Raw genomic sequence first — 12,168 nt, 5'->3', positions numbered from 1 at the left:
ACGAAAGCCACGCCTTGTATTTTCCTCATAAGAAATGTAATTTCACTTGGAAATACGGCAAAATACAGAAGTAAAAATTATCATCAGGACTTTAAACTTGCCGAGTTAGACAACCTCACATGACATCGCTGTACCCACAATCCTCTCTGCTTTTCTCTTGTGATGGATGATTTCTTGTGGAGGTTTTGGACTCTTTGAAGCCGCAGTTTTAAAGTCATGTGATGGTTGAACAAGCTGTTTCACTTCTGTAATGTGACATGTTTCTGAATTTAAAATTGAATCTAACATTAAAGAAATTAAATCTTACATGTGTGTATATATATATATATACATATTTCTCTCTCTCTCTCTCTCTCTCTCTCTCTCTATATATATATATATATATATACACATACATCTTGCTCTCTGTATCTATATATATATATATTTCTCTCTCTCGCTCTAGTGAGATATCACTGTCTGAAGTCTCTGAAACTTGAATTAATTTGCAAGTGTTTCTGATAGAAGAAGCTCTCGGGGACTATAAACTAGAGACACACACTTCATATCTGTGCTGTAGATAAAACTCACAGCCCGTCCCTCCAACTGCATTTAACCACATTATAATTAGATTGATTATATAAGTTTTATAACAGGATTGCTTATGCATGACTTTCAGTTTTATGTAACCAAACGAGGAGCTGCCAGGAAGTTTCATTGAGAACTGAATGTGATCTCGCTGTCTCGTATGCGTTAATGAGAAAATGTTTTAGTGTTCAGAAACTGATCATGAAGTGTAACTCTGATAAACAGAATGTCATTGGTGTAAAATCAGCTTCAGGGTTTTTCAGAAGCTTTTATCAATTCAGACGGCTGGAGTCATTATGAGCCGCAGGGCTCTTTAAACACAACACGTCTCTGAATCTGAATGCTGTTCTCAAGCTTTTATTCACACAAAATCACCAGTCAGATTGATGACACTTCAGAGGACAAATACATGAGAGCAGATTTGACCTTGTTTATTATTTTTGTGTGTTAAAAGTTGACCCGTCTTATCTGATCATATCAACTGTGACTGCAGGCTACTATCATTCTCATTTCTCACTGACACATTGGTTTGTGTGTGTGAGGGTTCACCGATGGCATCGATCAGTGTTCCAGTCCTCTTAATGACACCTGTAGGTGATGTTCAGGTCTCCTGAGCCTCTGTGAGAGAGAGAACCAGAGATTCTCTTGATTTTGAACCCTGATAAATCCTCTGCTGAGACCACGGCTGAATGCTTTCAGAGTAAGCTTTGATTTTTCCAGGAGAGAACACATTGCAGAATATCTAGTTTCACTCTGAATCTCTTAGCTCAAATGCTTCATTAATGTCAGGAATGTTTCCATTTTTACTGGAGAATCCCGTATATCGGCCCTGCGTGCATCACAGGTTATTCTTAGAGCCGAGCACCCGGGTTCTGGTTTCAGTGGTTATTTTAATGTATTCCTCCATCTCGCTCTGTGTCATCTTGTGTCTCCTTTCATGTCTCTATCAGTAATCACTTATTAAATCTCTGTTCTTTATTGGCTTTAATTGCAGTTTGTCTGAACATTAAGATGTCTCATTGAAGTGCTTTTTTAAAGTTCACTGCCCGGGCTGCTTATTACTGAAGAATCACTGGATTTACAGTAGAGACATCACAGACAGAGAGAAACATACATCAACCTCACGTGATCCCATCACAGGTTAACAAATACACATGTGATTTGTAACATTTATCAATTTACAGAGGTGGTCTGAGACACTTCAGTCTCGTGCATCACATAACATTTTTATTTACAAAAATAGATCACTTAAAAGAAATCTAAAATCATGTTTTATTATGGTTGTAACTATAACTTAATCATAACAACCAACCACAGTTTGGTTGGAATGCGTAATAAAAACTAAAAACAGTGTTCTTGCTCATGAACTCTTCACATGACACAAACTGACCGTCCTGTGCATATTGAGAAAATATTTTACAATATAAAGTTTGAAAGTCTGAGATGAAGTAAAAGTAGAGAGAAATGAAGAACAGCTGCAGTATATCATCACATATTTATTTTGTATCCTTGTGAATTCTGTAATGTATTTCCTCGTCACGTATGAAGGCCTGATTCGGATAATCTGGTGAAATACTTCACAACAGACTGTAATGCAAATTCAGAACTGAATGAAATCTGCAGCTTTAGATATACAGTCTTTAAAGGGAAAATTCTGACATCATTTACTCGTCTTCGAGTTCTTCCAAATGTGTATAAAGATGTTTGGAAGAATGTTTATAACCAAAATGATTTTGCCCCCCATTGACTCCCATAGGAGGAAAGATGACAACAGTGGTCAAAAGTGCCCCAGAACTGTTTTCTGTCCTACATTCTTCAAAATATCTTCTTTTGTGTTCAACAAAACAATTAAAAAATAATCATTTTCCTCCTATGGGAGTCAATGGGGGATGAGATCTGTTTGGTTATAAACATTTTTCCAAATATCTTTCTCTGTGTTCATCAGAACAAAGACATTTATTCACATCTGGAAGGAGAGGAAATGACTTTTCATTTTCCATTTAATGTATGATGATGATGTTTTCTACATTTAATGTTATTTTTGAACATCTGGTTCAGTATGTCAGACTTTTAGCAATAACTCAACTTGCTTAGTTTGTCAAATTTATTTTAAAGCGTAAAAGCATTACATATTAAGTCCGGTGTTGTTAATCCGTTCCGGTTAGACGTTATTATAAGAGTTTAAGGGATTCTGACATTTAGTTTTGAGATGATTTATACAGCTAAGATGTTTATCGCTGAATCCCTTTGGACCGTAGATCGATCCAGAGTGAGGAACAGAACAGCTCGGTCTAAACATGTAAATCCGCGTGATAACAAACAGCTGTACCGGGTGACCGATGGGAAAGGCCACAGTAACCGGCCACAAACACGCTATTTGATTAGGATTTACCTCGGCCAGATGAGATTATTCTGCTTGATCCGTGTCCACCAGCTGTCTGAGTTTTTAAGCACATATAAATCTCAGCCGTATGTTGTTAGTATGACAGCGAGCGTGAGGTCATCGTTGTGCACGTATGATGAAATGACGACAAGAGTTTGAGTTTTGAGTGGCACACTAGTGAACAGATGACCCAGACGACACTATGGGACTCTTATTTTATCTTATTGCATCAAATGCAGATGCTGACAGTGTCTTTACAGATGATTTTATGCTGAATGACTTTTAGTTTAAATTTTTGATCAGCGATTGACCCAAAGCATGATGGGATAGTGATGAACATTTCTCTCTTCCTCTTCTGCATGCGAGGGTCATTCCGTGGCACATCTCCACCGTCTCTCGTAACGTTTTTATTGCCGTCCCTCAGCCCTGCGGCATGTTGGACCGAGATCAGTGCGGCGTTTGGCTTGTTGTGCTGGCATCACACGTGACGATCTCTGGAGATCTCCAGACAGAGGAGGAGACGGCTGGATGTGTTCGAAAGAGAAACCGTCTCTGTTTTCACAAGAGAAGTGTGTCATCCATACACCAGCTTCTCTTGTCTCCTCTGGGTGTGTTTGTCATGAAGTGAAGTATCGGATAGTCTGCATGAAGGATTTGATCTTTGAAGGAGACTTTTATTAGTGATGTGTAAGTCAAACATCATTAACAATTGTCTTCACAATTCAGTAGTTCACACGTTTCAAGAAACACGACATCGAATAGTTATTTCAGAACACGCTGGATTTATGATATTTTTCTGAAGTAAATGTGAGTGATGCTTTACTGTGCAGAATTCCTCATCTCCGTGTTTTGCTGACATCAAGAGTTTTTAATGTGCTTTGCAGTTTCTAAGGTGTTGTGAGGCGTTATTAACATTCTGCTTCATGCTTACAACAAATATATGATTGCTTGGATGTTCTGAGGGATTCGGTTGAAATGTTATATGAACAGCAGGAGCCGCTGTGTTTACTGCAAGCTTAGAAAACATGGATATGCAGATATTTCTGAAATATTTACATTTATGCATTTGGCAGACGCTTTTATCCAAAGTGACTTACATTGCATTATCCTATATGTTTTACATACGTATCTGCAATCCCCTGAGATCAACACACAACCTTGCATTGTTAATGTGATGCTCTTACCACTGAGATACAGGAAAGCAAGAGAAATCAAGAAATATTCAAGAGACTTCATTGTTTTTATTTGATTTGGAAGTTGCAGTTTAGTGTGGTAGTTATTTGGCATAAAATATATGTTTATTTTACAAAAGGGCAGTTGTCCATATCTAATTAGTTACAACTCCTCTTGTAAAAATAAATCGTGAATGAATCGTATCGTGAGCTGAGTGAATCGTTACATCCCTAGTTGCTATGGTATACTAAAGGTTGCTTTGCAGTTGCTAGGGTATTCTGGGTGCTGCATTAGCATCTGTTTCTATGGGCCGCTATACGGAGGTAGTACGGTACGGTCTGTGTTGCCAAGTCTGTGGCTTTCGCATGGAATCGGTTTTCTTTGATTTCGTTGCTCAGGTTTGTTTTATCCACAGGACAAGGATTTTGTTTTATAGCTATCAACCGTAAGATGATTTTATATATGAATGTTAAGTTCTGCTATTTAGACTAGGGACATTAGGGCCGTGATGAAGGATTTTGTTTCACAGATCTGGCAACCCTGCCAAGCCATTAACACTCAAGCGCAAACCGACTGTGTATGATTATGAAAACATATTTGTTGTTGTGTAAACATAATACTTGCTACACTAACACATGACAACGACAAACTTATATCATGTTTTTAGATTTAGTTTCGTGTATTAAATATGTTATTATGGGCCGGATATGAGCTCTTCATGGCTCTTGATGTATGTGTGTTTGTGTTTCAGTCTGTTCGAGCATTACTGTTACTCTCGTGGTGGGATGCGTCACACCTCATACACCTGCATCTGTGGAAGGTAAACGCAGCGCCTTAACTACACAAAAGAAAAGTGCCGAGTCAGATGTTGTTGTGTTAATTACTGAAGTTCTTAATGTTACACAAACACAACACAAGAGTCTTACAGTGCAATAATACAGAGAGAAAATCATTAGTGCAGTTCCACTGAGAGCCCATCGTACACTCCTGTCCCCTTCAGCATACTCCTCACCATCTCCTTTAAACTAGCATTACACAAATTATCATTCAGATAAAACACAAATGAAATATAAAATCTGTTATTAATGTGTTAAATTTCCACAGTGGGAATAACTCTTCAGTCCTGCACTACGGACACGCTGGGGCTCCGAATGATAAAACCATTCAGGATGGAGACATGTGGTGAGTTAGGATTGTACTGTGGTTCACATGTTTTTAGTGGCACATTTCACGTCTGTATTCGTCATTGAACATTTACACGTGTGTGCGTGCATGTGCACAAACTCAAGAAACTCCAGCATCCTCCTCCTCCTCCTCCTGAATTAGCAGTGACGCACTGACCCCTGGTGGCCGTGAAGTAGAGTTTCAACACTGAAGAATAATGTAATACACTTTCTTTGTGTTTGTTTGACAGTCTGTTTGATATGGGTGGAGAATATTACTGCTACTCCTCTGACATCACCTGCTCATTCCCAGCCAACGGAAAGTTCACAGCTGACCAGAGAGCCGTTTATGAAGCTGTGCTGAAATCCTCCAGAGCGGTCATGACCGCCATCAAACCAGGTCATTATTGAACAGCTTCTTTTGATTGGCTTGTTCAGTGTCCGATTTTAGATTATAGAGATACGTTTGTATGTCCTGATGTAACCCACTACATGGTGGAAGAATTATTTGGTGTCATTTTCTTATAAATAAAAAAGAATAGCCTTGTGAAGATTTGTATCACATTGATTTTAACGTTTTGCAACTTTGCGCCAGACAACTTATGATTGCCAATAAAGAACAATTCTTCCTTATATTGTCTGTGACGATTAATTCATGAATGAAATGATGAAATCAATCAATAAGATGACCTCTTGTCATCGGTCAGGTGCGAAGTGGACAGAAATGCATCGTCTGGCTGACCGTGTTCATCTGGAGGAGCTTGTTAAGATCGGTATTCTGCGTGGCGATGTGGACGAGATGATGAAGGTTCATCTGGGCGCTGTGTTCATGCCTCATGGTCTGGGTCACCTGCTGGGCATCGACGTTCATGATGTGGGAGGATATCCAGAGGTCAGTACTGATAGTTTGATATATAAAGAGAGAGAGAGAGGTTCATTGGAGAAATGTTCAGGATTATATTGTGATGGTCATCAGGGCACCGAGCGTATCGATGAGCCGGGTCTGAAGAGTCTCCGTATGGGTCGTGTGGTGAAGGAGCGTATGGTCCTGACGGTGGAGCCGGGGATCTATTTCATCAATCATCTGCTGGATAAAGCCCTGAACTCATCTCAACAGTGTAACTTCATCAACAACGCCGTCCTGGCTCGATTCCGCGGCTTCGGAGGGGTCAGAACACTTCTGTATTATTATGACGCCACAATAACTGTGATGTTAGAGTCTCCAGATCATTTCTTTAGATTTGATAAAAAATAAAACTTCATTCATCAAACTACTTTCACATGTCTGATAGTTTTGTTGTGATGAATTTTAAACGTTTAAACTATAGATTTAACAATTCCATCATTAGTTCAACATTTTATTTCTTCAACACCATATACGTTCATTTGTCGATATATTAATCGTGTGTGTGTAGGTGCGTATTGAGGATGATATCGCCGTGACAGCTGATGGTGTGGAGCTGCTCACCTGTGTTCCTCGAACCGTAGAAGAAATCGAGGCCTTCATGGCGGAGGGGACATCCAAACCCTTCAGTCCAGTCTAAATCAGTCCAGAAATTCTGAAAAGGATATGATGATGATGACACTCCTTTTCTGTGTCATGTCTTCATCACAGTTAATGAATATCTTTGATATATCATAAAGGGAAATCATTCACTCGTGATCGACTGCCGATGCTTTGCTGACAGTGAGATTCACTCAATATATGCTGCCTGAGCCAATATTTCAATATCACAAGTATAACAACAACGTATTACAGGATCATTAATGCATGAATGTAGCACATTTTGACATTTACTCTTGCAATGATTTACTCTCATGCTCATTATGACTTAAACTTAGTTCAGCTGACCTGTAAGAACATGTTTATAGTATTTACTGCAATTTGTATTTTTAATAAACATCTGATTTTTCTAGCATCTTAAAACTGTGTTGACTCTGGGTGATGTTTTGTTGTCCAGACATGTCTTTTGTCTTGACGGGTATACTAGAAAATATTATATAACAAGTTTCTCCTGAGATTACCTTGCATGTGCATGCACGTAGCTGCACTGTTCCAATCATTTTTGGCGAGGCTTATCTCAGTGTGATCACTTTCCATCAGTGGATCTGTATATTCAACTGTGTCCTACAACACAGATCAGATATTGCATCAACCACACAATGTTATACATTACTATTGCATTTTAATAGTAAATATCCTGCAGTGTGATGGTGTGAACACCTCAGACCCTCCAAATGAGAAAGATTGAGAGCAATACGCTGAGAGAGAGGACGTCATTTGTTCTGTGAATTTCAGTGGTTTATTCTAGCCTTTAGCATGTTTGTACATGCACACAGAAATGGTGATGCATCAAGACACTCGCATTGTTTTTTCAGCATTCATGTACATTTGTTTTAAAAACCACTTTACTTTTTTCATTTCACTACATCCAGTCTATCTGCTTTGAAAAAGGCTTCTTATGCTCGATATTTCCAAGGTCCTTTTGAGCCACTTCTGGCAGACAGGTGAGCACATATGGAAAGCTCTTAAGTTCCTGCAGCTTGTCCAGAGACCAGGAAAAAAGTCTGCAGGGACTTCAGGCACGAACTTGTGCAAATTGCCGTCCTCCCAAGAGCAAACAGATCTCTGCAAAGACATAAATGGAGAAAAAGTATTCAATATATAAAGGCTACAAAACTTAACTACAAGCAAAGTACTTCATTACACTTTTATAGAGTTCATCTCCATCAAAAGATAAAAAACAACAAGTATACACCAAACATACTTCGACCTATCTGTCAGTAAGTCAACATAAAAAAGTAGACCGGAGGTATACACAGTTGTGGCAGAATGAATAACCTTAACATGTCTTCTGCTCTTTATTCATGAGTAATGAGTGTCATTTATGAACCGTGTTTGGAATATATTCAATTCATACGGATGTGCGAAGCTAAGTACTCCAAACTGAGATAAATGTGACGTGAGGTTAACAAATTCTGACCTACGTTGCCAAGGTCATGTCGGTCTGAAGTGTATATATTTTCTATGTTTGTTTGAGTATTTATGTTTGATGTGATTTCTTGAGACGATTTGTTTTGGAGGGATGTGAATTATCCTTTTTTTCTTTTTCCTTGTTTATTAAATAAACGGTTTACGGAAGGAGAACTTTTCAATTTATGAATTTATTGTCTATTGTATGTGACAGGTGGTGTGTGATGCTGTCCTGGGTTTATTTATATTTTGTCTGGCGCCCGAACAATTAAGCTTTAACATTAAATCTAGTATAATTTAGTATTCTTTGGTTGTGGATGAAAAGAGCCACGGCGCCATTACCCGAGTTGGAAGCCCGCCTATAACGTTAATGTCATTCTGGGCAGTAGATACACAGTAGAATTGTTTTACTCGTAAAGGAAAAGTTTTTCAGTCGTTTTCCAAGTTATGTCTTTCACACATACTAGCATGTCATTCATTTGATAACCCCTTCCCTTATTTCAGATCACAGGGATTGGTCTCTTCCTGTCAAAAGTAGGAAGTTCTTGGTAAAAATGAAGCTATAAAGTTCTGGCTGCAGGAGACGACGACTCAAACTGAATCAAAGCGCACGTTTCTCATACACCACCTCCAAAGTCATTTCACATGAGAGCTCCTTTTGGAAGAACCTGGCCTCCTCGAGGACCCGTCCAACCTCGATGAAGTAGGCCTACATCCTGATGGATGATGATATCGCCTGCCTGGAAGAGTTCACAGTCCAGCTTTATGAGAACGGCCTCAATCAGTGTGACATTGGCACCAGCAAACATCCATCCCTTCATCAGGTTTGAGCACATGAATCCCAAGTCATGAATATGCTAGTTTACTCCTACACATAGACAAAATACATTTTAAGAAGATTTACACATTTATTACACGGCTCTCTGGAACATTTCATTTTGATCGGTCAGTAAAAACATTTGTGATTACAATCTCTATCATGAAAACAAGAAGCAACTCAATGTGATATAACTTCACACATCAGTTCACATTTTAAGATAATCACACTTAACTTGTTTCTCTTTTTCTGCTGCCACTCGTAACCTGCAATGACACGCTCGCGCAAAGTCCTGGGCAGATGCTCGAAGTTGTTCAGCTACAGATGTAACATATCAAATATGGCATTATATTATCTGACGTACCTTTACTTCATTTCCTAAAAATGAGCGCATATATGCAAGCATCACTTCATTTCTGTTTTTCCAATGCATAAATGTTTGAAGTGTGACGTACGTGTCGGAGGTTCAGAAGATCCTTATGGCGTCCAGGTCATTTGGTAGAATGCTAGAAATAAAGAAGAGGAATACTTCTCTCCAATTGAGGCATTCTGCGTAAAATGACAAAAAAAGAAATGCATCACAAATGAAAATAGTCAACATTATAGACATCAAAGTTTAGTTTAGACTGGTGCAGTTACGTTCTACATTGCTTTGAGGTCTCCGTAAACACAAGTGTATCAAGAAGCTCTTTGGTATCTTGATTCAACAATGTTCAGATTGTATTGGAAAATAAGAAATATAAGAAAATGAGAATGAAAAAATCATTTTTGCAGTCATCAATTAAAAGTGGATTATATGTAAAAATGTAAAAATGTTGGATTGGCAATATTAAGGATGAGAAGACTTCTGTAAAGGTTAAGTTTTAATTCAGGTTCTCTAAAGAGAAAATGTATTGTTTTTCTCCCAGAATGCTGTGTTACAGTTTCCTATCTGATCCTCTTCATTGATGAATCCTATTCGGAAGTTTATTAAAATGTCAAAAAAGAGGATGTCTAGTTCAACACAATAGGCCTATAACTTAATATCTGCTGCTCCGCACGACCCTCAGTTTCTGGTTGTAGAAACTACGGCAACACGTGAATTCAGAAGTGCTTATTATACAGCATCTGTCGTTCTGTTATTATGAATCACGATGACTCTTTGGCGAGTAAAGGAAACACAAACAAGCGTAAACATAGTTTACTTTTCAAACGACGACTGAATGAATGTTTAAAACATGTTAAACTGTGTAGCATTACGCTAACAAATCAATTGACAAAGTCCAATAACAGTGGCGGACTAACATAGCTTTACATTCCACGTGTCTTTCAAGCTAATTCAAATAAAATCCGTGAACATGATGGGTGATCTCCATACGCCTCTGGATGGTGAAAACCACATGTCCCATAATTCCACTCTCCTACATGACGTCATTTAGCTTCCCCTTTTGTTGTTGTTTCGAAACTGCACCATCTTGAGGTCCAAATGTACATATTGTTGCTTTAACGCAATTTGTGAAAGGAAGAGTTTTGTTCAGTGCTGTAGATGAAATGATTTCCAGGTGTGAGAGAAGGAAAAGTCTGATCAGATTCTTCAGCAGGACAGTGTGATAAACTTCATAAAAGATGTTCAAACTGCATCCAAAGACATTTTGAAGGACAATAGAGGCTGTTGCTTTCTAAGGTCAATGTTTGCCACCTCTTAGAAGTTAAAAATATGATACTCGAGTAATGAAATTGTGAATGTATGGATGTAATGTTTAAGTTAATAATGTTGATGTAATGAAAATGATTGGTGTCTTTTTTTAGACAGGAATAAATATGAATGTTCCTTTATGCAATCACGTTTGATTAAATCCATATATTTCAATCAATAAACAAGAGTTTGATTCAAGCTATATCTATTTGATTTGAGAAAACAACATATTTGTGCTTCAATAAGAATTTTAGTTTACTGACTTCAACATATTTCTAAAATAGTTTTTATAGAAAGAAAATATTATTTAGGGCAAGTTATTTATTATAAAAATATAGATGTTAATCCTTACCCAAACATTTGTTTCAATAAAACCTTTTTATTCAGGGTAAGATTGCAAATATCATATTAAATAGATCAAGAGATATATTCCAGAGATTTTCTTTGTTATTTTATTTATAAATATTTGGGGAGAAGAAAAAATATTTAGTTCAAGAAGAAAGATTTGAGCCACTTGAATGAAACATGTAAGATAATAGAATTAACAACATATTCAAGAGAAATCGGTTTAGGGTTTTTGTATTAAAAATTATACTTTGAGGACAAACTTTAAGACACTTTTTCAGTCCATTTCTTGCATCTTCGCCCTTATGAACAATATCTTCTGGTACACGTCACGATCCTTACGGCTTCTCCGTTTGATCTATTCAAGCATCCATTCATAGTTGCCTGTAGGGTCACTGTGCACAAACATTAAAGTTCAAGTTTTTAATGAAGTGTTTATTGCTTTTGCAAGAGATATGACTAAAGTTAATAATAATAAATAATAAAGTAAATCCATACTGACATACATAAGTTTTATGTGACAGTAGATGTCGCTGTTTCTCCACCATAGTTTCCATTTAAACGTCAGCATGAATTTCATCCACTCAACTTAAACCTTACAGACACATTATACGTTTAAATATGCTTTATTTTAGTGACCAATAATAGTTCTGGAAAATTATAAATATATAAATAATTTAGCATAATTAGAAATAACAAGATTATGTGATTACAATAATCACTTTTGTGATGTTCTTCTGGTTTCTAGGTGTTTTAGTAATAATGATCTTAGTGAATGTTAATGGAGAAACTAAAGCATGTGTGTTAACTCCACGTCATGATGAGGTTAAATCTGTGAGTTTTGGGCAAATTTCCCAAGATTGTGTCAGTGATCATGGATAGTGCTGTGTGAGGTGTGTCTGGCCTCCTGTGAGGGATACAAGGATGCTGTAAGCCGTTGTTATGACAACAAGGTACCAGCTGGTCAATCTGCATGCAAATGGCAGCACATGGCTTAATCTTGCGCCGGTAAAACAGGACCTGGTCACCATGACAACGCAACCATTTACCTTCTTCCAGTAATCTCGTGAT

The 12,168-nt window shown here is 37.7% G+C and overlaps 1 protein-coding gene across 1 annotated transcript; it reads left to right on the top strand.

The window, feature by feature from the left end:
- Positions 1–1,030: 1,030 nt before the first annotated feature.
- Positions 1,031–7,213, top strand: LOC306891021 (xaa-Pro dipeptidase-like). The gene is made up of 6 exons (XM_079488449.1): positions 1,031–4,943; positions 5,228–5,305; positions 5,538–5,686; positions 5,994–6,178; positions 6,263–6,454; positions 6,702–7,213. The coding sequence occupies exons 1-6, from the start codon at positions 4,831–4,833 to the stop codon at positions 6,828–6,830; spliced, it is 846 nt and encodes a 281-aa protein (XP_079344575.1). The 5' UTR covers positions 1,031–4,830; the 3' UTR covers positions 6,831–7,213.
- The last annotated feature ends 4,955 nt before the right edge of the window (positions 7,214–12,168 follow it).

Source organism: Barbatula barbatula (genome assembly GCF_947034865.1).
Source record: "Barbatula barbatula genome assembly, contig: scaffold_202, whole genome shotgun sequence".
NCBI classification, from domain to species: domain Eukaryota; kingdom Metazoa; phylum Chordata; class Actinopteri; order Cypriniformes; family Nemacheilidae; genus Barbatula; species Barbatula barbatula.
The sequence above is the reverse complement of the archived record's forward strand: the minus strand, read 5'-3'. Positions and strand labels throughout refer to the sequence as shown.